The sequence below is a fragment of the Otolemur garnettii genome, unplaced genomic scaffold, assembly GCF_000181295.1.
Source record: "Otolemur garnettii isolate 467f Iridium unplaced genomic scaffold, OtoGar3 scaffold00001, whole genome shotgun sequence".
NCBI classification, from domain to species: domain Eukaryota; kingdom Metazoa; phylum Chordata; class Mammalia; order Primates; family Galagidae; genus Otolemur; species Otolemur garnettii.
The window spans coordinates 33,698,804-33,723,683 of record NW_003852396.1 but is presented as its reverse complement, the minus strand read 5'-3'; the positions used below and the strand labels follow the sequence as shown (position 1 = coordinate 33,723,683).

At 38.1% G+C, this 24,880-nt stretch overlaps 1 protein-coding gene across 1 annotated transcript; it reads left to right on the top strand.

Annotated features, from left to right (window-relative positions):
- Positions 1-17,668: 17,668 nt before the first annotated feature.
- Positions 17,669-18,628, top strand: LOC100961887 (olfactory receptor 52H1). The gene has a single exon (XM_003781452.2). The coding sequence runs from the start codon at positions 17,681-17,683 to the stop codon at positions 18,626-18,628; it is 948 nt and encodes a 315-aa protein (XP_003781500.1). The 5' UTR covers positions 17,669-17,680.
- Positions 18,629-24,880: the final 6,252 nt, after the last annotated feature.

The following is a 24,880-nucleotide window of genomic DNA, read 5'->3' as shown; positions in this document are numbered from 1 at the left end:
GGTTCTTATAGCACTTAAGCCCTTACATTTATGCAAATTTTATTCCAAGTATGAAATACACAAAAAAATTGCAGAAAATTTATCAATATTTTAGAAACTGCTTCTTGAGTTGTCCTTTGACTTTTAAAAATAGGTTGGGAAGTCTAGTATCAATTGCTACCACTTGAAATACTGGTTGTTGCCTTTTGTTGGTATGGCAAAAATTAGAAGTTAACATTTACCAAAGAATAGAGATGTGCATAGAATAATATACAGTTGTTCTTCATGTCATACTAAAAGATTTCCCTAGTAGTTCTCAAAAAAAATTAAGAACCAAGGCACATTCTCTTACAGGTATCAACATACTGGGCAAAATAACATCTCTGATGTGTTATCTCATGTTCTGAAAATAGAAGAAACTATGTGTGGGAGCCCAGTCTTCACAAAGAAACAAACAAGAAGTCAAGGTCATGATCTTGCCACCCACAGAGTGTAAGACTTGAAAAGCATGGATAGAACTCCTGTCTTCACTAACCTACGAAGAGCTCTGATTCCCCCACAACCAGATCTGGAAACATCTCAGATCTGGAGTCCTACCTTGAGTTAAAAGATTACAGCACTCTCTTGAAATAGACTCTATTAATAAACTCTCATGATGCAGGAGTCCCTGAATGTTGGTGTTTGTATTATGCCTGCTCCTGTGAGTACAATATTAGAATTAAATAATCACATCTGCAAAATGTCACTGGGAAAGGCTTAATGAGCAAGTTAAAGAGGCAGACATTATTTCTGGGAAAGTGTACAGCCCTTGAAGACTGAAGGAAAAGATACATTGCTGAGGGAGACCAGGGAGGAAAATGCAGATTAAGGGTATTGCAATTGGCTCGGCGCCTGTGGCTCATGCGGCTAAGGCGCCAGCCACATACACCTAAGGTGGCGGGTTCGAATCCCCAGCCCGGGACCGCCAAACAACAATGATGGCTGCAACCAAAAAATGGCCAGGCTTTGTGGCGGGCGCCTGTGGTCCCAGCTACTTAGGAGGCTGAGGCAGGAGACTCGCTTGAGCCCAGGAGTTGGAGGTTGCTGTGAGCGTGATGCCATGGCACTCTACCCAGGGGGATAGCTTGAGGCTCCGTCTCAAAAAAAAAAAAAAAAAAAAAAAAGGAGAGTATTGCAATCCTGGGAAAGGGTAGTCAAAAATACATTCTGAAATAAAATTACTTACTTTACCTCTTGCCCACTTGGCTAGCCCACAGACATAGGAATTGTTTGTTGCAGTCTAGGTGGTTACAGTAACTCCTCCTACCCCTTTGTGTTTAAGCTCACCAAAAGTGTTCTACCTGCTACCTGTGCAACCTAGCCCACTCACTTCCATCTAGCCTTTCAACCACAGACAGGAGACTCCCCACTGGCCTCATCTGTGCAAGATGAGTCTGGTAGCATTTATAGCTCCTGGAAAGTCCCATGAGAGTGTTCTCTGGGACTTGGTCCTTGTCCAAAAAGACCAAGTTAATGAAGAAAACAGTTAACTCTTTCTCTGTTTACCTGGCAATAACACCTTGTCTGTGTGCTGAGCAGTGAGCTCCACAGAGATACCTAGGGCATAACATTAAAGCACTTAGGACTGTGAAAGTGTGTTCTTCTTTAGATGCTGCACCCTGGACATCTCACTGATCTGCCCCCTAATTCCAGTCCTGGAGAGAACATAATTGAATTCATCCCAGAATCCTCTTGATGGTGCCATGTCATCTCTGCCTCTGCAGTGCAAGTTCTAAAACTAATTTTTTTGTCTCCAATGCCTAACTCCAAGTGCATAGTACTCCATTCCCATAGCAAGTCTACATGATAGCCAAAATGAACTTTTCAACACATCAATTTGTGTTGTCATACTTCCAAGTAAAACCTTCTATTAATGCATCCACAAATGTTGGGGGCAGAGGGGTTTTCTCTGTTGCTCACTACACAGAAATCTAGTTACTGAGACAATGGGAATTGTCAATAAGAAAGGATATTTATTGTGGAGGATGCATCAAATAGGAAGCAAGAGAAATGCACTGCTTCAAATCCACCTCTAATTGGCCTCCCCCACCGATAGGGTCAGGCTTTTTTTGTTTTTTGGGGTTTTTTTTTGTTTTTTTATCAGAGGTGAAATGAATAATGTGTGAAAGGAGTGAGGATCATTACATGTTTGTGGGACTCAAGCATACTGAGAAATCATGCTATTACATACATCCCAAGAATGAAAAATGGTGGATTATGTCCCTCCTAGTTTGGGATTTCAGTAGTATAATGAGTTAGGGATTAACATAGGTTGTTCTTTCAGCCTTGTATGCAGGTGGGATGTGAGCAGTAGGCTGTTCAGAGGGTCCTTGGGCATAGTCTGCAGTGGGGAGTTGCTTATCTTGTTTTCTCTGGATGAACTGGTGATGTAAGGCCTTGTTAATTATCTCATGGCTGAAAGGAGGCTGCACCATTTCTAGAAAAGAAATTCAAAGGGAGTGTATCTGTGCAACAGAAGGTTATGAAGTTCTGGACAGCAATCTTACTGGCCTGGGAACTTGAAATATAAGAGAATCACCCAAAAAAATTATTAAAGAAGATCCTTGCTTATGGAGCAGGTTACACTTCTACCATCTTCTCCCTCTCTTAGTCTTTAGGGTAGGACTGAAGTTGTTAATTACCAGGTGCAAGTCCTTGTTTTCATCTCCAAATTCGTGATCTTCTCCTTCCTTTCTTTTGACCTTAGCACATTTAAGGTGGTGCCCATATGAGTAGAAGAACAAACCCCACACCTCCTCTCTAATAATTTGGAATTAATTTATGGGCACACATGGGCACAGATGTAAAGGTGAGTAGAAATCAAGAAGGGAAGAGGAGGAGAGAAGGGGTAAAAATCTTTCTACTAGATGTAATGAACACTTTTCAGGTGATGGGCAAAGTAAAAGCCCCAATGTAAGCATTATAAAATGTATCCATATAACAAAAATACTTTTTACCCCCTTAATATTTTAAATTAAGAAAACCAAATAAGGGTGGCACCTGTGGCTCAAAGGAGTGGGGCACTGGCCCCATATGCTGGAGATGCAGGTTCAAACCCAGCCCTGGTCAAAAACTGCAAAAAATCTATATTCATAATCACAAGTGATGTGATGGATTTTATATTAACTTATTTTATAGTTTTACTTATTTATGTTTTCTTTATATGGCTTAATTTTGTTTAGTTTGCCAAATAAATATCATGTATCATATGTATGTACACACTTGTACATGCATGATTCACCACATAGTCTATTGGCTCTGTAGAGAATTTTCATTATATACATGAGAGTCTAAAAAAGGACTGCTTGTCTCTGATTCCCAGCTCTCCCATTTCTTCATTGAGTAGCTTTTGAAAAGTTATTTTACTTCTCTATACTTTAGCTTCTGCATTTAAAATGTGCGTAATTCTATCACCTATCTCATGGAGATTTTTATAGAACTACAAAAGTGATTTCATGTAAATATCTTTGGATTTGTGTAGCATACTAAAGATTTTTAAAAAATATTAGCTCTTGGGCGGCACCCATAGCTCAGTCAGCAGGGTGCTGGCCACATACACCTAGGGTGGTGGGTTCAAACCTGGCCGGTGCCAGCTAAAAGAACAATGACAACTGAAACAAAAAAAATAGCTGGGCATTGTGGTGGGCACCTGCCCTCCCACTACTTGGGAGGTGGAGGCAAGAGAGTTTGAGGTTGCTGTGAGCTGTGATGCCACAGCACTCTATCCAGGGTGGCAGCTTGAGACTCTGTCTCAAAAAAAATTAACTCTTTGTTATAAAGTTTGCTTATTTGCTTTTACCATGACCCAGTATTTAGATCATAAATTCTATTTTTCTTCCACTAGAGGTCCCCTCTGTATTTATAATAAGAGTATTTGAACGAATTTTCTCAAATTCTTAACCAAGATTTACTCATTCATTCCTAAGGGTGGACTGGAGATTGAGCCTCATGCCCTCTCTCACATCGTTCTCCACGGTGAGGTATCTCACATCACAGAGAACATTCTGATCAGCAAGTCCCAAGGCTCTCTGAATAGTATCTGGGAGATTGGGGTAGGGTTGATGTGCAGGGAAAACTGCAGTTCCAGCAATCTGTTTCTTTATATCCCTTTCTACCCCTCCTTCTCTCCTGGTATCTAACAGTGTGTGTTGAGGCAGTCAACACTGGTGTGGGACAGCAGCATTAAAGAGCAGGGGCTGCAGCATCGAATGATCTTGGCTCTGTCAGTTACTAAAATGGAGATCTTAGAAAACATTACTTCTCAGAGTTTCCACTTCTGCTAAAAAGGGGGGTGGGTAATAAAAATACATTACATCAGAGTGTTTTTCTAAATAACATAATAAATTTGTTATTGTTAGCAATTTCATCTTCCCAATTGCGACTTGATTTTTGAAGTTTCTTTCTATTCCTGCATGTACTTTGACAATGTTTCTCTATACTCACACCTATACAGTAACAAATTATATTGACCTAAAGGCATTAAAATGAGAATAGCAATTTATGCATTATTCCAGAATAATCCAGAGATTAGTATCAGAAATATTGGGTCTGGAGACTCTTTCTCAAAGTGCTGAACAAAAGCAATGGAAGGTTTTTGGTTTGTTTTTGGTTTTTTTTTCCCCTCATACAGGAAATTGGAGAGCCAGCCCTGACAAAATGATAGAGGAAGAATTACTATCAAATTTTCTCACGTTCATTATACATAATCTGTTTTTAGAACACAGAAATAATTCATCAGATCTAAATGACTGCATGCAACCTGAGTAGCTACAACTCAGGTTCCTTCACCCTTTTAGGCATCCTTGGACTTGAGAAGTACCACGTCTGGATTAGCATACCTTTCCTGCTTTATCTATCCCTTGGCCATTGTGGGCAATCATACCCTTCCGTGCCTCATTGCAGTGGAACACGATCTTCACGCACCCATGTTCTTTTCCTTTCCATGCTGGTCACCACCAATCTCATATTGTGTACCACATGTGTCTCCCAAACCTTTAGCATTTTCTGGTGTGATCCCCCCAAAACCAGTTTTCCTGGATGTCTCACCCAGTTATTCTTCCTACAATACAGATTTCGTGCTGGACTCCAACCACTCACCCTTGAGATATACCACTATTCTGAGCTCCAAAACCATTCTCAAAATTATGTGGGAATCTCTTTGTGAAATTCCTGTGTTTTTGTCTCATGTGCTTTCCTTGTGAATCATCTACCCTTCATCAAGACACATGTCATCCTTCATATGTACTATGAGCACGTAGGGGTTGCTTGGTCCCCTGTGCTGATGTCTCTATTGATATCTGGCATGACTTTGTGTTCTGATGATGACAGTGATCACAGATGTGATCCTATTTGCAGTCTCCTACACTTTCATCCTCTGTGTGATCTTTCATCTTCCACTTTGAGACACCTGCCAGAAGGTCTTTGGTACCTGTGGTTTCCATGCCTGTGTCATGCTAATGTTAAGGTTCTATAACATATTCTATTTACCATCATTCTTCTCTGTCTTTTCCCATTGTTTTGGGCATAATGTCCTGTGTGCTTTTCACATTATATCTGCCAACCTCAATGTAATCATTCCACCTGCACTCAACCCTATCTTGTAGGGAGTGAAGACCAATCAGATCCAGGTCAAAGTCATTCTTCTACCCTCCCTCAAGGGCTCTTAAAGATGCATGTTTGACATCCAGGAGGTGGGGAACAGTTCTTTGAGTACTTGTCTGTTAGGTCAAGGACGGGACATGTGGCCAATGCACCCCCCAAAAGATAGACAAAACATTTCATTATTCATCAGAACTGGGGTTTTAGTGTCTTTGCTATTTTAGCTGAAAGTCTACTGTGTCATTCCAGTTATAGCAAAATAAATTTTGTGTCCAGGAAATAATAAATATATATATATTTTACTTCTGTAAACAAAAATTTTCTAATCCCTTATGACAGCTCTAAAATTATAACACTTTCAATGAAAACAACAAAATGATTGGAAAACCTGATTTTTTTCAGATTTATGCATTATATTAGTTTACTTACACATTAAAATAGGGCAGGGAGTTACTACTGTCTTGAATCTGTGAGGTTTTAGATTTTCAGTTTGGTCACTTCTATTTTTCAATGGCATAAAGTATAGGTCCTGGCATATAGTAGGTACACAAGCAAGTTTATCAAAGAAATGAATAGCAAATAATTATGAAATTATCAATTAAAGAGTGCAGGTGTTTAGGTTAGGCAAAATAAGAAGGTAATGATAAAACTCAAAACGAATTTTTCACTTAATTTTGAGAAAGCAAAATCTTCAAATGTGAGTGGATTGAGTTCCCTATAAGGAATAAAAGAAGAAGCTCAATTCCGAAATGGAAAAGAATGTACAGACTAAGTGGGGTTGTGAATCGATCAGTTGGAAGCACTGTGGTCCCGAATCTCTTTTTTGTCTTTGTATCTCAATAGATATGTAGTCCCAAGCCAAAAATGTATATCTATATAGTTTATTATCTCTTAAAATCTAGTATATCTAATTTGGCCATAGTGAATCATTCAGTCATTCATTTGGTCAATGAGTAACTGTTTTTAGGTATTTGCCAGGTGTCAACAATTGTTGATGTCTGATTAAACTCTCATACCTAGTATGTCCTCAAAGCCTATGGCTTCTTTCTAAGCAACCGCTGGGATTCACCAGTTGAGTGTGAGCATCCTTCTCCCCTAACACAGTAGCCCAAACTTTGATCATTTTCACTTGATTCAAAATACCAGAGTTTTACACAGTTTCTTTCTCTTTATACTACGTCCCCACACCTGTGCTACTACCCCATTCACATGTCCCTGATTTCTATTTCTTCAATAACTCTCAACATATAGTTTTAACAGGAATGGAATGTCCCTTGGATTCAGAGAATTATGTTTGAATTTGTATTCTCTCTTACCGTGTGACAACATGCATTATTTACAAAATCATTTGATGTATTTTGAATGCCAGAAATAAAAATATCACGCTTCACTTAACAATGGAGATACATTCTGAGAAATGTGTGATTATGAGTCATTGAGTGAACGTCATAGAGTGTCCTTCACAAACCTAGATAGTGTAACCTACTGCACACCCAGGCTGTAAGCTATAGCCTATAGCTCCTATAAACCTATACAGCATGTTACTGAACTAAACATTGTAGAGAACTGTAGCACAGTGGTAAGTAATGGTGTAAATTTTATGGGACTAATATCATATATATGGCCCAGAAACATCATTATGCAGCATATGACTGTTGTACAAAATAAAAATAGGAAAGTAACAGTAAAAAGTAAAACAGACCTAAAGATTTTTAAAATGGCTACACTATTCAAAGTAATTTATAGATTTAATGCAATTACCATTAAACTACCAAGGCAAACTTTTTGAATATAGAGAAAAAAATTCTACACTTAATATGGAACCAGAATTTGGATACCAATAGCCAAAGCAATCTTACATAAGAACAAAGTGGGATGCATCACTTTTTTTTATTGTTTGGGATTCTTTGAGGATACGAAGAATTAGGTTGTACTGATTGCATTTATTAGGTAAAGTCCCTCTTATAATTGTATCCCACCCCTAAGAGGTGTGCCATACACCGTGACCCCCCCATCCTGATCCCTTCTCCCCTCTCCCCAATCCCTCCTTCCCACTTTTCTGGACTTCAGTCTATACTTCAAGGCTAGAGCTACCAAAACACGGTACTGGCATGAAAACAGACATAGACCTACCTTATGGATCAGAACAGAGAACAGAATATGAAACCACTCTCATATTCTCATCTGATTTTTGACAAAACAGATACAAACACATACTGGGGAAAAGAATCTCTGTTTAATAAATGGTTCTGGGAAAACTGGATAGCCACATGTATGAAACTGAAACAGGATCTGTACACCTCACCACTCACAAAAATTAACTCACAATGGATAACAGACTTGAACCTAAGGCAGGAAAATATAAGAATCTTAGAAGAAAATGGTGGAGAAACCCTTAGAGATAATGATCTAGGCAAGGAAATCATGAAGAGCCCCAAAGCAATCCTCACAACAACAAAAATAAATAAATGGGACTTGATCAAATTAAAAGTCTTCTGTATCCATAAGGCTACAATCAAAAGAGCAAACAGACAACCCACAGAATGGAAGAAAATATTCTTATGCTACACATCTGATGAAGGAGTGGTAACCAGAATCTACAAAGAACTCAAGCTAATCAGCAGGAAACAGCCAAACAAAAGACATGAACAGAAACTTTTCAGATGAACATATGGCCAACAAACTCATGAAAAATTGCTCAACGTCTCCACTCATTAGGGAAATGCAAATCATAACCACAATGAGACATCACTTAACTCCAATGAGAATGGCTCATATTAAAAAGTTCTAAAACAACAGATGCTGGCTTGGTTGCGGAGGGAAAGGAACTCTTAAACATTACTCATGGGACTGCAAACTAGTGCAACCTCTGTGGAAAATTATATGGAGATACCTTAAAGCAGTTAAAGTAGACCTACCATTTGATCCACCAATCCCACTGCTAGGTATGTACCAAAAGGTTCCAAGGTCATTTTGTTAAAAAGGGCATCTGCACTTGAATGTTTACAGCCACATAATTCACAATTACAAAGACATGGAAACAACCCAAGTGCCCACCAATACATGAATGGATTAATAATATGTGGTATATGCATACTATGGAACACTACTCAGCCATAAGAAGAAACGGTGATCTTTTCTCTTTTTGATAACCTGGAGAGAAGTGAAAATAATTCTTCTAAGTGAAACATCACAGAAATTGATAAACAAACACGTGTATATGCTCAATACCAAATAGGAACTAATTGATCAAGACTTAAGTGCACATATGGAAGTAAATGTCAATGAAAATCAAGCTGGGGGAAGGCAGAGGAGAGGATGAGGAAATTCACACCAACTGGGTACAATGCAGACTATCTGAGTGAAGGGCATACTTATGGGTATAATTTTGACTCAATCTGCATGAAAACAAAGTGTGTAAACACAATGTCTGTACCTCTTAACATTCTGAAATTTAAAAAATTAAGACAAGAAATAGGCTGGAAGTATACTATCCACCTGCTATGAATTCCTATCCTCTTATTCCATGTGATCAAGAAATTAGCTCTAAGATTTCTAGCTATCTATGTGAGAATTAAGCATGGTTAGTTACATAATTCATGGTGCTTATATAGTAGAAGATAGTCAGTGGTTCAGAGAAGCAAAGCTACTCCTGATATGCAGAATAGAAGGAGATAGCTTCAGAGAGCTCTAGAGAAAAAGTATCCAGTGATGTGATTAATTACATTCTATAAGAATATACAGTTTCACAGGACTCTTTAGTTCCTTATCTTAATATAAATAAGAAATGCACCCTAGCTTTAAATTAGGTATTCAGGAAAAGCTTTCCTGAAGAAAATTATATTTTCTCTAAGAAAGATGGAGACTGTGAGAATTCAGTCAAATGGGAGTTAAGGAGGGCATGATCCAGGTATGAAGATTAGCACATGGGATGGAAATTACAGAGCTAAAGAAAGTCTGGACTGATCCAAGCGACTAGAAATAGGGATGGGGTGCAGGTATTCCCTCTTGGGGAATCTGCAGGGCCACATGTGCCCTTAAAGCTGCAGTTTTAGTCCCACACCTGTGAGACTACAGAAGATGGAAAACTCCAGATCATTTTATGAAAGTTTTTTTTATATTCTAAGAATAATAGGAAGCCATGGAAATTTTAAACAAAGTGTCATCAAAGTCCAAATTGTATTTTAAATAATTTCTGATGAATCTATTGTTTTTGTGATGGAATTTGTTATGAAGTGCATGACTGTTATGGAGAGTGTGGGGTCAGTGGCCACTCTATACCGGTCACTCATATACATTGTAAGTGTTAGTAGGATGGCAGCTTCTTTTGCTCAAAGACAACTAAAATTTCTTCAACTGACTAAGGGAATGCCAAACTTAACTTCAATCAGAAAAGAACCAACAGCATGCCTTCCTATGGGGTGAAGGAGTCCGTGTAAAATAACTGATTCCTTGTGGTAAAATATAGCTAATTGAGAGTAGAAGTAATTAAATAGGTACCAAAATTAACATGTATAAAACATGAAAACAAATATAAGGTATTTCTATCTTAATCACTTAATTACTTAAGTATTTAAAAATACTAACAAGTGGGCAGTGACTGTGGCTCAGTGGGTAGGACGCTGGTGTCATATACCAAGGATAGTGGGTTTGAACCTGGCCCTGGCCAAACTGCAACAAAAAGTAGCTGGGCATTGTGGTAGGTGCCTGTAGTCCCAGCTACTTGGGAGGCTGAGGCAAGAGAAGCACCTGAGCCCAGGAGTTGGAGGTTGCTGTGAGCTGTGATGCCATGACACTCTAATGAGGCTGATAAAGTGAGACTCTGTCTCTAAAAGAAAAAAAATAGTAACAAGATTTTAAATTAAACAAATTGTTATATACATGGTGATAACTGAATTGTGGGAACTTCCACTTAAAAAATATTTGATTTGTGCTTTTTTATGACAAATGGATAGCAAGTCCAGATGTCTTTGAAGGCACTGTTCCGAGATAACGTAACAGAATCATAACATTGTATGTAAAATTTGTTACTGAAAGGGCAGGCATATGTCAGATTTTCCAAGTGTGAATAAAGAGAGTGGGGCATCAGCACCATTTCCTATTTTAGTCCACTGAAAATGATTAGCTTATTCATAAGAAAATTATTTCAATGAGTCTAGGTTCTTATGAAAACATCTAGCTCTAAGTTCTGTGTAAACGTATGTGTGCACCAAATGTCATGTGTCCACATTATATTTATGTAAGTTACCCAGAACCACCAGCTCCTTTCCATTTGATCAGCTGTCAAAAAGTTTGTTTATAAGAGGACGAAGAGTACATCAAAGAGTAAGATCAGAAATTTTCACATCTTAAGCCTACCTCCTCTCTATAAAAATTATAACACAAGAAACTCAATTTGAAGTATATTAAACAAAACCCTGTCATGCATTGACTGACATTTCAATAAATTTTCTTAGTATTTAAATATTGGGTATAAAAGATAGCCTTTGAAAATAGAATTATTAGTATTGTCTGTCAAACCAGAAGGAAACATGCCTATGAATGAGATAAAGACAAACAAGTTAACAGTTTTGGAACCCAGCACTTAGGGTTCGCTGTTGAATGTACATATCTTTGTAGCAATGTTTTTCAACCTTTCTGATCTTATGGCACACATGACCTATAGTTAAAGTTCAGTGGCCCACTTAAATCATGCTGATCAAAAAAAGAAGAAAAGGAAAAAAGATATACATACTGTGCTTTGAACTTACTTCACAAATAATTTAATTAATGATCTTTAAAAATGTTTGCAACACACCTAAAATCCTCTCCTGACACCCTCATTGAAAATCACTGCCTTGTAGGCATAACATAGAGAGACAAGATTTACCCAACTCAGGAAAATTGACTTGACAGAACTGTGGGATAAGACACTCTCAGGAAAAACTAATATTGGGCCCCCCAGAAACTCCTGACAGTACCAACAAGAGAATCCAACAGTTTTTACATAGAAATATATTTTATTTATTTATATTGTTTTTATTAATAAAAATGTAGAGTGAGGTTTCAATTTGAGTTACTCTCAATAATGAAAATGTAATATGACAATCACATAAAGACAGGAAGGAAGAAATAAAGATAGAGGAAATAGTAAGGAAAATATACTGATGATGAAGGAAATGGAAAAAGATGATCTTTAATGAAACTAGTAATGTAATTTAGATAAGAGGCAACGGTAGTTGGACAGTGGAAACAGAGAAAGAAAAAATTTAGAAGATTTTGAAGGGGAACAACAAAAAAGATTGCCCCTCCCAATTCTTCAGGAGTAGTGAGGTGATGTTTACTGAACTTAAGAGCCCTCAAAGGGGAGCAGGTTTAGGGGATAGCGTACACAGTCTAGGACATGATGATTTTAAAGAAGTAGCCATTTGGACCACCCCAGACCTGTTCACAAGAATTCTTTCAAAGGAAACAGCATCCAAGTCTTTTGCCATGGCTGCTCTGATAAAGATGGTTCTAACCAACTTTCCTGCCATCTAGTTTTTCTGCTTACATCACGTATATACTGGTCTCTCAGTAAAAAATAAAAGGCATACACATACACTGAGGAGCTTATAACAGACCATGCCCTCGCCTAAAGGGCATATAAGCATATTTAGAAATGCACCATGCAATCCTCATTGTAATAGGTGCTCTATGTTATTCATCTACACTGTCAATTTGCCTCTGTGTCAACCATTTGCTAAGAAATATAGCCCTGGGATTTTCACTCAATCCCTCTCTCCAAATCTTGACCCCATCAAGCCCCTTCAAACAACCAACACTTACTGAATCAGGGATCAAGCAAAAGGGAAAAAAGAAAAAGTGTGTTGACAGAAAGAGCATTTTGCAAGCACTTTCCATAACTTAATTTGTTAATCCTTATACAGTCTTGAGAGGTAGTTACTAATATAAGCACTTTATATGGAGCTTGTTTTTACGTTTTTATGTAGCTCAGTCAAAGTTCTTTATCCTTAGTGAAGGCATGAGTTTGAAATCTGATATGATAGGCACATACACATCAGTTCACATGCAAAAGCAAAGCAAATAAAATAAAACACCGAAGGCAGTGCTAACTCAAATGCATGGACAGGGTTAATAGAAACTTAATCTTTTTCAGTTGAGGGTGAGAAGAGCAGCATCTGGGTCCCTAAGGCCCTAACTACAGAGTTTTTTCCCACATTGAGCAGCGATCAGAGAAAATAAATATGGGGGAGTAATCAACCTCTCTACCAGTCCTTCCTTTCTGTTCCACTCTTTTCTTTGGCTCCTGTCTCCACCTCCTTGCAGACTTTTTGTGTGTCTGTTAGCACAGTCTTCTTTCCATTTCATTTGATCCCCAAGATTTGGTGAGTTTTTATTGTTTGAAGGGGCTTAACTGGGACAAGATCTGGAGAAAGAGGAGTAAGTGAGAAGCCCAGGGCTTTATTTCCTAGTGGGCATGGAATGGTTCCTATAACTCTCTTCCCTGAGCAACTCACATTTATAAAAGGAAGTCATGGTCTCCAGTACTTGTATATATGTTCTGTGGAATGGGCACCAAAAGATCAGAGAGATGGACAATTACACGACTGGGTTAAGTATGGCCACGGTTAGTATTGTTCAGGCAATTCTGTTTCAGACATATGACAAGAACTCTTAACCCTAATTAAAGTGTCCAGTTAAATGTGCTAGTATGTGGGTATGCCCAGGAGTGCTTGTTTAGCTTTTAGGCATCTGCCTATTTCTGTTCTCTTCTTTACTGTGTAGTCTGACTATAATGATAATATTAATGTTACAAAATATAACAATAAAAAGAGCTACCACTTTTTACATGCCCACTGTGTTCCAGGCTGCATTAAAGAGCACTTCTGTGTGTGTTCCATTTTGTCTTGATAATAACCATAAGAATTTGAGATATTAGTTCCTTTTTTAAAGGAATTAAATATCTTATCCAACTTTATGGTTCTTATGAACCCAAGGATTATAAAGTTTGAATAGCCATAGTCAATGAATTGTGGAACCAAGATTAAGTTAAATTCTGGAATCTAGCTTTCTGAGGCTCCAGAAGCATAGTCTGTCCCAATATTTTATCAAGATGTTGTGGACAACTGTGCATATGTGTGTGAATGTTTATATCTATAATAATACCATAATCACATCTAATAAAATTAACACTAGTTTCTTTATATCTTCTAATATGTAGTTCACATTTAAATCTCCCTATTACTGAGCTCTAAAGCTGGTTTGTTTAAACAGAATTCAACTGAAAACCACATTGATTTGGTTGTTCATTCTCTTAAATTTATTTTAATGTGTAAATGTGTTTCCCTCATTTAATACCAACGCCTGTATCTCTTTTAATGGCATTTGCTTGTTGAACAGAAGAAAAAAAAAGAAAAAAGATTGTGATGCAGATTGTGATTCAGTGTGGATGTGTGTGATGGTAGAATGACAAACCTGAGAGCGTGCCTGTTGTGTTTGTGAATGCCTTCAGATGATTGCATGATCATCTTTATACTTGAGTACATGGAAACATAAAAACTAGACAAGACTTTCCCCACATATGTAGGAATAAAGGATGACTTCAGACAACATGGGAGAGCCATTCCTCATGTATATGGCTATATGGTTTCAGGATGCTGATGCCATATGTTGTTTGAGTATATGAGTAGCCTAGGAGAGGGATTTTCATTCTGAAGTCTGCAACGACCCCCTCAGGTCACTAATGTTAGGAATAGAAGAATTATACACACCTAGTGGATATGGATAAGGGAACCAGGCTGAAGATGACCAAGCAAGAAAGCAAGAATCCTCAGCAGATGGGGGCTGGGTTGGGTCCACCATCTGAGGTCTGGACTACATTCACAGAAACTAGACACATGAATTGTGGCAACACTGTAAAGGACGGTTTGGGTTGCTGTAAGAAAGGTGTTTGTACTTACAGATAAGGAAAGATCAGAAAGAAAACAAAAAAAAAAAAAAACAAAAAAAAAGAGCATCCTATGTTGTGTCTCTTTTGCCCAAAGCAGAACAGTGGAAAAGCTAAGTCTTGGGGATGGAAGGTATTTTGAGCCAGGCTGAAGAATGAGATAAAAAGTAGGAATAGGGATAAGGTTGAGCATGGTTTTTGACCTGTCTAGGTTAGGAAGATGAGGCATATGGCCCTGAAAAAAAGTCCCTCATCTCAGTGCCAATCCTGGAAGTCCCCAGCCTTGCCTGTCTGGTTACCTGTAGAGTATAAACAGCTTTTTATGTAAATGCAATGGAGAGGTGGGATTACTGGGGAGGAGAGAGTGCCTAAGACCTAGTATTTAAAATAAAAATTCCCAGAGAAGAGGTTTTAAGAGTTTGCCACTCGTGTGGTAGTGACAATATCCAGTCATGAAACCTTTATTAATATTATCTTTGTAGTATGGTTTTTGGTCTTCTGGATATATACCTAGTAGAGGAATTATAGGATCATATGGCAGGTCTATTTTTAGTTCTCTAAGTGTTCTCCAGATGTCTTTCCAAAAGGAACGTACTAGTTTGCAATCCCACCAGCAGTGTAGAAGTGTTCCCTTTTCTCCACAACCATGTAAGCATCTGTGATTTTGTGATTTTGTGATATGGGTTAATCTTACTGGTGTTAGATGATATCTCAAAGTAGTTTTGATCTGCATTTCTCTGATGATTAAGGATGGTGAGCATTCTTTCATATATCTGTAGGCCATGTGCCTGTCTTCTTCAGAGAATTTTCTTTTCCCTTGCCCACCCTGAGATGGGATCACTTGTTCTCTTCTTACTAATACATTTGAGTTCTCTGTGGATTCTGGTTATTAAACCTTTGTTGGAGACATAACCAGAAAATATCTTCTCCTATTCTGAGGGCTGTCTGCCTGATTTACTCACTGTGTTCTTGGCTGTGCAGAGGCTTTTTAGTTTGATGAGGTCCCAAGAGTGTATTTTTGATGTTGCTTCAATTGCAACCCAGGGGGTCCTCCTCAAAAAATTTTCACCCAGGCCGATTTCTTCAAGTGTTTTCCCAACACTTTCTTCTAGTATTTTTTATAGTTTCATGTCTTAAGTTTAAATCTTTAATCCAGTGAGAGTCTATCTTAGTTAGTGGTGAAAGGTGTGGATCCAGTTTCACGCCTATGGTTCATCTTATAAGGGTACATGTGAATCTTTCTAAATGTAGAATATAAATGTCTTAACACAATAACTAAGAAAATGACATGAAGGCTATGTTAACCAGTTTGATGAAAATATTTCAAATTGTATGTCAAAACAGCACACAGTACCCCATGACAGTATTAATGTACACAACTATGATTTAATAAAAAAATAATATTTTCTTTGGCATGTGTGTGCATATGTGTGTGTGAGTGTATGTGGTGGGGGGCAGAAGAGATGGCGGCTTATAATCGTGTAAGATTATGTGTGAACAAATAAATAGTGGCAAACTATATGAGAAAATTTAAGCATGGATCAGGGAATGCTTGATGCAAGTATTGAGAAAGAGTATGTACCTCGGTTCCCTGTGTCTATCTAATAGAGTGTGTATTCACAAAGAGACAATCCTTTTGGACAGAAATCCTGACTTATTATGTTACTAAATACAAAGTATTAGGATATTACATATTTGTACAGTATACAGGGTGCTGGAAAACTATTTTGGGGGGAGAAGAAAGAGATCATGAGTCTCAGCTATAGAGGACTTTTCTAATTCAAATTTGAGTTATATGTATTATCCAGCATAGTGTAGGAACTCAGCTAGTGTTTTCTTAATGCAGTAAGGTTTGTAGATGGCAATTAAGGGGTGTTAACCTCAAAAATTTAAGAGATAGTCATCAGGTAGCCTTGAAAAAGCAAGTTGTTTGGGAACAACTTGACTTGTAGAAGTTGACATTCTACAATGACAGAGCAAGCATATTGTAACCAAAGAGGTTTATAATAATCAAACTATAGGCCACTAATGGATGAAAAACATACCTTATACTACATTAACTTTTATCAGAGGACAATGTACAATGAAGAGTGTGGCCAGTCTGGAAGGTTTCCTGGAGAAGTTGTGTCAACTACAGGAATGACCAGGAGAAAGAAAATATTTTCTTTAGGTAGAGAGAGTAATCATATATCCATATCCAAATGCGTCTTGGTTCATGCATGTTGGTGCCATTATTTTTTTTTTTACATGAGTTAATTTTTATGTTCAAGCACAAGGATAATGAAATATATTTCCATGCAAAATATTATACACATTAAATAACATACAGTGGTAACAATGCAGTGTAGGTTTCCTGGGAAACAGACTCTGTGATAGAAATATATAAGCTGGAAGTGTATTTATTGGGCAGTGCTGTGTAGATGAGGACCAGTGAGAGTGAAAGAATGAAGCAGGACAGACAGAGCCAGAAGTTGAACTCTATTGAAGTCCTGACAAATATCTCAACTGAGGAACCTCTGAAGTTGGGAAAACCCTTCAAAGATGTCTGAATTGAGGCAATGGCCTGTCTTTGGATATCTGCCACCCCACAAACATGAATCTTGAATAAGATGACTCTCTTTAGAGGCGATTTCCAGAGAAGAACTCAGCAGAGATAGCCAACTACCAATAGTCCCAGCAGCTGAGAGAAGGGGTGCTTAAGTCTCAAAAGGGTTGTGAGAATCTGGGAAGCACATTATAGCATTGACTACAGATGATCAAAAAGAACAATATGTAATTCATAATTTATAGCAAAGTTCTGCCTTAGTCCCAGATACAATTGAAGTTAAAATTATGAAAAGGTAAAATTCTAGCAAGAAAACAAAGAAACCACCTGAAATGCCAGCGACTAGAATTATGGAAACTTTGATAGTAAGAGAGAAGAAACAAAAACCCCAAACCTCCTGTTATTATTAATTTTAACTATGCATTAGGATTTTAAAGTCCTGCCACTTTGAATGATAAATTATATCGTCACTCTGTCTTTAGGAGTCAGTAATGATGACTGGGTAGAAATGAGAGTGACTCACATTTCTCTAACTACTCTTTACCACCTTCTGTCTTCAGGACCTGAGACTTGTGCCATCTTGACCTGCCATGATCATTTTCAACCTGAGCAGTTACAACCCAGGACCCTTCATTCTGGTGGGGATCCCGGGCCTGGAGCAGTACCATGTGTGGATTGGGATTCTCTTCTGTATCATCTACATTGTAGCTGTTATGGGAAACTGCATCCTTCTCTACCTCCTTGCGGTGGAACGTAGCCTTCACGAACCCATGTTCTTCTTTCTCTCCATGCTGGCCATGACTGACCTCATCTTATCCACAGCTGGTGTGCCTAAAACACTCAGTATCTTTTGGTTGGGAGATCGGGAAATCACATTTCCAGGGTGTCTTACACAAATGTTCTTCCTTCACTATACCTTTGTCCTGGATTCAGCCATTCTGATGGCCATGGCATTTGACCGTTATGTGGCCATCTGTTCTCCGTTGAGATATACCACCATCTTGACCTCCAAAACTGTCATCAAGATTGTCGTTGGCATCTCCATTCGAAGCTTCTGCATCATCCTGCCAGATGTATTTTTGCTGACACGTCTGCCTTTTTGCAGGACACGCATCATTCCCCACACATACTGTGAGCATATAGGTGTTGCCCGGCTGGCCTGTGCTGATATCTCCATCAACATCTGGTATGGCTTTTGTGTTCCCATCATGACAGTCATCTCAGATGTGATCCTCATTGCTGTGTCCTACATTCTCATCCTGTGTGCTGTCTTTCGCCTCCCGTCCAGAGATGCCCGCCAAAAGGCCCTGGGTACCTGTGGTTCCCATGTCTGCGTTATCCTCATGTTTTATACACCTGCCTTTTTCTCCATCCTTGCTCATCGCTTTGGACACAATGTCTCCCGCACTTTCCACATCATGTTTGCCAACCTCTACATTGTTATCCCACCTGCACTCAACCCCATTGTCTATGGAGTGAAGACCAAGCAGATCAGAGATAAGGTCATATTTTTGTTTTCTACCAAACGTAAAAAATGATGTTCCACTGGGCAATGGAAAAACCAGGGTAAGTTTATAGTATACAGAAATGTAGCAAGAATAAAGGAGCAAATGCTTTTTAAAGAGAAAACTGCCTACAGCTGCTTTGTGTACCAGGAAAGTGGCATGATTTATGTAAACAAGATGACCTCTTTGCTTATGGAACAGAGATTGTAAGGAGGTGAAAACAGACAGCCTAATTACAATAAATGGAAAGAATAATAAAATTTGGAAATTGTGATTTGTAGCTATGATGAGTGATGTAGTCATGAACTCTAGACATCTTAAAAAATTTTAAATAATTTATCTTTTAGTTCTTTTTTATTTATTTATTTATTTATTGGTCAGGGCTGGGTTTAAACCTGCCACCGGTATATGGGGCCGGCACCCTACTCCTTTAAGCCACAAGTGCTGCCCTCTTTTTAAAAATTTTAACTGACAAATAATTATTGTATATATTTATGGGGAACAATGTGATGTTATACATACATACATTATGGAGTCATTAAATCAGGTTGATTAATGTATTTGTCACTTCATTTATGATTTCTTTGTGGTAAGAACATTTAAAATCAACTCTTAGCAAGTACGAAGTATACAATACATAAACTATAGTTGCTACTGTGTACAAAGATCACTATTTCTCTTCTCCGATTGAAACTTTGACTTCTTTGACTAATACCTCCCCCTTTCTTATCCACTTCCTGCCCCCTGTGGTAACCACAATTCAACTCTCTATTTCTATGTGAACTCCACTGATATGAAATTGAGCCTCATTTTACTATATGAGGATTTTGCTTTCTGGGCCAGCTTGCTAAAATCACTCACAGATTCCAGAAGAGTTTCTGGTATTCTCATCTGGTTATTTTCATTTTGCTGGGAACATGGATTTGCTAAGAGGTGACATTTTTAAAAGTTTACTGAAGGAATAATAGATTCAGAGCTAATAGAAAAGTACATACTCCTTTAATCCTGGTAGGAGTTCAAACGCATGATTATTTATGGACACGCATGAGTGGCCTCCATGAAAGACTAATGGCCTAGAAAAACACAACAAAGCCGGGACGGCTCCCTCTACTGTCTTTTTCCTCTTCCCACCCTTTATTTCTGACCCAGTTGTCTCCACTGTTTTTCTACCCTCTTCCCCAAGAACGTTTATTTATTTCTATGGCTATATGACCTCTTTATTGGTAATGCTGTATCTCAGTTTTCATATGTGATCTTTCTGATAGTTCCAGTGTTTGCTTTCTAAGATCACAGGGTTAGTGGTAGGATTAAAATAAAAACGTAGATGGCTGTGCTTGGCAGAGTGTAAATAGATTCTAACATGTGTGTACGTGCATTACCTGCTGTGTTAGTATCTTTACTAATTACTGCTGCCATGTCTACTCAGATGCATCATGTTTAAACCGAATCTCATCATTTTGTCACTTAAAAAAAATCCTCCTTCCTCTTTACTGCTTATGGAAAGAGAAAACAGGTTAGGCTCAGTTTTGCTTTTCTCAAGTTCAGATTTACTATCCTAACTGCCAATGGCTCTTTCTGGTGCGGAAAGTTGTAAATTTTCTGTGCCATTGTCAGAAAGTTGCAAATTTTTGTGCCATTGTCATAAATGAAATTATCTGCTCTGGCTTATTTTCAAAACCAATAATTATACAAAAATCAGCAGGTAACCTTCCCACACATAAATTGTCTTACTCTATATACTTCCCCATTCTGTAAATTTCTCAAGTTACACTAGAGATTCTATCAATAGGAGAATTGTGTCCTGTTTTAGGTCCCCATCCTCAAAATTTAGCTTGTGTTTTACAAATAGTAGGGATCAATGAATGTGTCCCTAATATCTTCTCTTCCAGACTTTCCACATGTAACTATTTTTTAAACTTTTGTTATTCCATTTTTGTTAATCCTTGGATTTCATCCTTCTCACTCTTCTGTCACATTTATTTCAACCTTAACTCAGACACTTGGAAATTGCACCTAGACCAAACATTGCATATACCTTTCTGTCACATATCCATGACAATTAGGGGTAGTTTCTGTGCTCAAAAGAATAATGTAGAGCTTATTAAAAATGAGTAACGGGGTGGATTTACAAAGTATAGAAAGGACAGACTCATTCATGAACTAGCTAACAGGAAAAGATAAATTATCAAACAAAAAGCAAGAAAAATAAATTCACAGTACATAGATGCTTCTTTAAGGAAAAATTCACAGCGTAACTGGGCTTTGTTTTGTTTTGATTAATGCCTAGGACTCGACTCATTGTTGTTTAGTTTGAGTGATTATTTCTAAGAGTTCATTTTATAGCCTTGAAGAGTCCTAAGTAGACAGCAGGGTACAACCTGTCCACCTTGGTTCTTGTCAGACCAAATTTTTTTTTTTTTTTTTTTTTTTGAGACAGGGCCTCAAGCTGTCCCCCTGGGTAGAGTGCTGTGGCATTACAGCTCACAGCAACCTCCAACTCCTGGGCTCAAGCGAGTCTCCTGCCTCCGCCTCCCAAGTAGCTGGGACCACAGGCGCCCGCCACAACGCCCGGCTATTTTTTGGTTGCAGCCGTCATTGTTGTTTGGCGGGTCCGGGCTGGGGATTCGAACCTGCCACCTTAGGTGTACATGGCTGGCGCCTTAGCCAGTTGAGCTATAGGCGCCGAGCCGTCAGACCAAATTTTAAGGACTTTTAGAAATCTGGCCTCTCAGAGAAAGGAAAAAACAAAAATAAAAAATCACACACAACACTTTCACAGCCATTTTTGCTATTAAAGTTATTAATTAACCTTTTTCTTTCTCTTTGCCCCCTAAATAAAAATCACAAATCCCCACCCTCTCTGCACTGACACTTCTTTCTTTCTCTTATGTCACGCCCTCCCCACCTTTGTGAAATAAAATAAACTTTCTTTCTTTAAAATGAGTCTAATCTTTAAGGTAAAATAAAGTTTTTAATCTTTATGTGAAAAATCTTTCTCTACCCTCATATGAATTCACACCCTCACATGCATGCCTTTGAAGGAAGGAGATAGTTGAGGTTTTCATGCCTTGCATTTGCTATTTTACTAAAGTAAATTAGTAATCTACTAATAAAATAAAAAATCTAATAAAATATTAAAGTAAAATAGATGATGCATATATCATAATTTTATACCAATAACACTCACCAAGCATCTGTTATATGAAATAAAATGCATACTAACTAAGAGCGGAGATTCAGAGCAAGCACACACACTGTTTATAGTCAAGATGCTGTAGCTAAGGAAGAATGGTAAACCACACATATAGATAGTGTATACAGATAATTTCGATCTGAAATGGTATTAGAGGAGCACAAAACAAAAAACAAACATACAAAAAAACCCCCTTGATCACACTTTGGAGTCATGGAAAACCTTCTGAAAGAGACAATTTCTGTCATGTGTATTGAAGACCACAGAGAAATTGATCCTCAAGAATAAGGGAATAGGATCTGTCATCTGGAGGTGATTGTCTATTCTAGGTGGGAATCCATGTGTTTCAAAGATTTGTATGTTTAAGCAGGTGGGAGAATCATCCATTTTAATAATGGCATTACTCACAGGGGATGAGTGCCTGTGAAAAATAAGGACACTCGCAAGCTGAGATGTTAGCAAATGGAAGGAATGAACGGAAATATCCACAGAAGAGGTCTGTAAACTTTCTCATAGTTTTATGCTACTTCTGGCATTTGAAGATTAATTACTAATCACACATATCTTTTGACTGTAACTTAAAAACTAGTTGAAAGACAGACACAGGAGTCAGACAGGTGGACATAAAAATATGAACTTTATTTCTAGGAATGTTGAATTCAAGGATGTGATATGACTGTATAGTGAGATTGTTTTCCCATTTTCCAAGTTAAAACGTGGCAGGAAACTTCCAAGGATGAGTTGGAGTCCATGGAACAATCACACTGGCTCATTTATTTGCAGAAGGAAACCGCTGGACCACAAATGTGGACATTCATGTATGTGGACATACGTGGAGAAAGGCTGCTGGATCAGTTCCCACCACCTACTGATAAGGAAGAACTTAAAAAATTTTTTTTTCTTAAAACCATGGATTAAGACTGTTGTAAAATATAATAACATAAATTACTTAAACATTTTTGAAAAATAAGCACAGAAATTTCAAGCATCACATTTCCTATGTATTCAAACGACATAAAATTAATTATTCAATAAACTGTAGCAGTCTGAGAGGCTGAGGGCGGAGGATTGCTTAGGGCCAGGAGATCAAGAACAGCCTAAGCAAGAGTGAGACCCCAGCTCTACAAAAAATAAAAAAATTATTTGGGTGTGGTGGAATTGGTCTATAGTTCCAGTTACTTGGGAGGCTAAGTTCAAGGAGAATCTCTTGAACCCAGGAGTTTGAAGTTGCAGTGAGCTATGGTGATGCCACTGCACTGAAGCCAGGGTGACAGAATGAGACACTCCCTCAAAAAGAAGAAATCATGGCTCAGCGCCCATAGCTCAGTGGTTAGGGTGCCAGCCACATATACTGAAGCTGGTGGGTTTGAACCCAGCCGGTACCACCTAAACAACAATGACAACTGCAACAACAACAACAAAAATAGCTGAGCGATGTGGCAGGTGCTGTAGTCCCAGCTACTTGGGAGGCTGAGGCAAGAGAATCACTTAAGCTGAAGAGTTTGAGGTTGCTGTGAGTTGTGGTGCCATGGCACTCTACCAGGGGCAACATAGTGAGACTCTGTCTCAAACAAACAAACAACAACAGAAAAAAAATAAAAGGAAAAGAAATCATTCAATAAATATCACCAGAATAAACATGACAGGAAATAAATAAAAGACTTAACAAAAATTGCATAAATTGTCTTTAAAAGTATGTATGTAGTAGACGAATAATGTAGAGGACTTACATTAGATTTATGAGATATTGTCTTTCTGCGATTATAGTTAAATAAAAAGTAATGGATAAAAATAGTGCAAACTCAATGTTAAAAGTCTAGACACAGCTTTTGTTTTTGTTTTTGTTTTTTGAGACAGAGCCTCAAGCTGTCTCCTTGGGTAGAGTGCTGTGGCATCACAACTCACAGCAACCTCCAACTCCTGGGCTCAAGCGAGTCTCCTGCCTCCGCCTCCCAAGTAGCTGGGACCACAGGCCCCTGCCACAACGCCTGGCTATTTAGACACAGCTTTTGAAGGAAGACCATATATATCAATCTTCAAAGTTTTAATGTGTCAAATGAGCTTGCATCTTGCTTATAAATTTATTTAACACAGATTGGATTGATGACAATGCTACTTGCAGCTAATAATATGTGATTAAGCAGTTTTTTGCATGTGTTTTGTATAGTTAGGATTTGGTTTTCTCATGTTCCAAATAGAGAAATCTGTCTCATAAAGGTCTATGAACAGATCAAATGACTCAAGTCATGGAAATGATGAAATTTCTTATGGTCATTTCATCCATTCCTGTTAATAGATCTTTATGTACCCAGTCTTACTATGAAACCAATTTATAGCTTTCATATGAAAGCTATAACCCAATTATAGCCCAAGAAGAAGGGGAAAGGGGAGAGAGAGGAGAGGGGAGAGGGGAGGATGGGTGGAGGGAGAGTAGTTGGTGGGACCACACCTAAGGTGCATCTTACAAGTGTACATGTGAAATTTACTAGGTGTAGAATATAAATGTCTTAACACGGTAACAAGAAAATGCTGTGAAGGCTATGTTGACCAGTTTGATGAAAGCATTTCAAATTGTGTATAAAACCAGCACATTGTACCCCATGATTGCATTAATGTACACAGCTATGATTTAATAAAAAGACAAATAAAACACAACTGTAGCCAAGGACAAAGGAGGGAAGTGGAGGGAGAGGGGAAGGAAGGATGGTGGGTCCATAGAGGAAGGGTTAGTAGGGGGACCACACCTATGGAGCATATTGCAAGTACAAGTTATATCTACCAAGTGTAGAACACAAATGTCTTAATGCTGTAATTGGGTAAATGAGGTGAAGGCTATGTTGATTAGTAGGATGTAAGCCGTCCAATTTGTACAAATAATCAACACATTGAATCCCATAATGGCATAAATGTATTTATGATCTAGTAAAAATGACTTAATAAAAAAAAAAGATCTGCAGGATGAGACAGAGAAAATGAGACTAGTTAAGACTTCACAACAGGTTGTGCAAAGGCCTGGAGTTAGCAAATACAAATTTAAGTGGATTAAGTAATACGCTGGTTGTGTATAAATTCACTTTTTTTTTTTTTTTTTT

What these genes read in the sequence shown, in the direction of transcription:
- LOC100961887 (XM_003781452.2), top strand. Translation starts at nt 17,681, where the DNA reads ATGATCATTTTCAACCTGAGCAGTTACAACCCAGGACCCTTCATTCTG.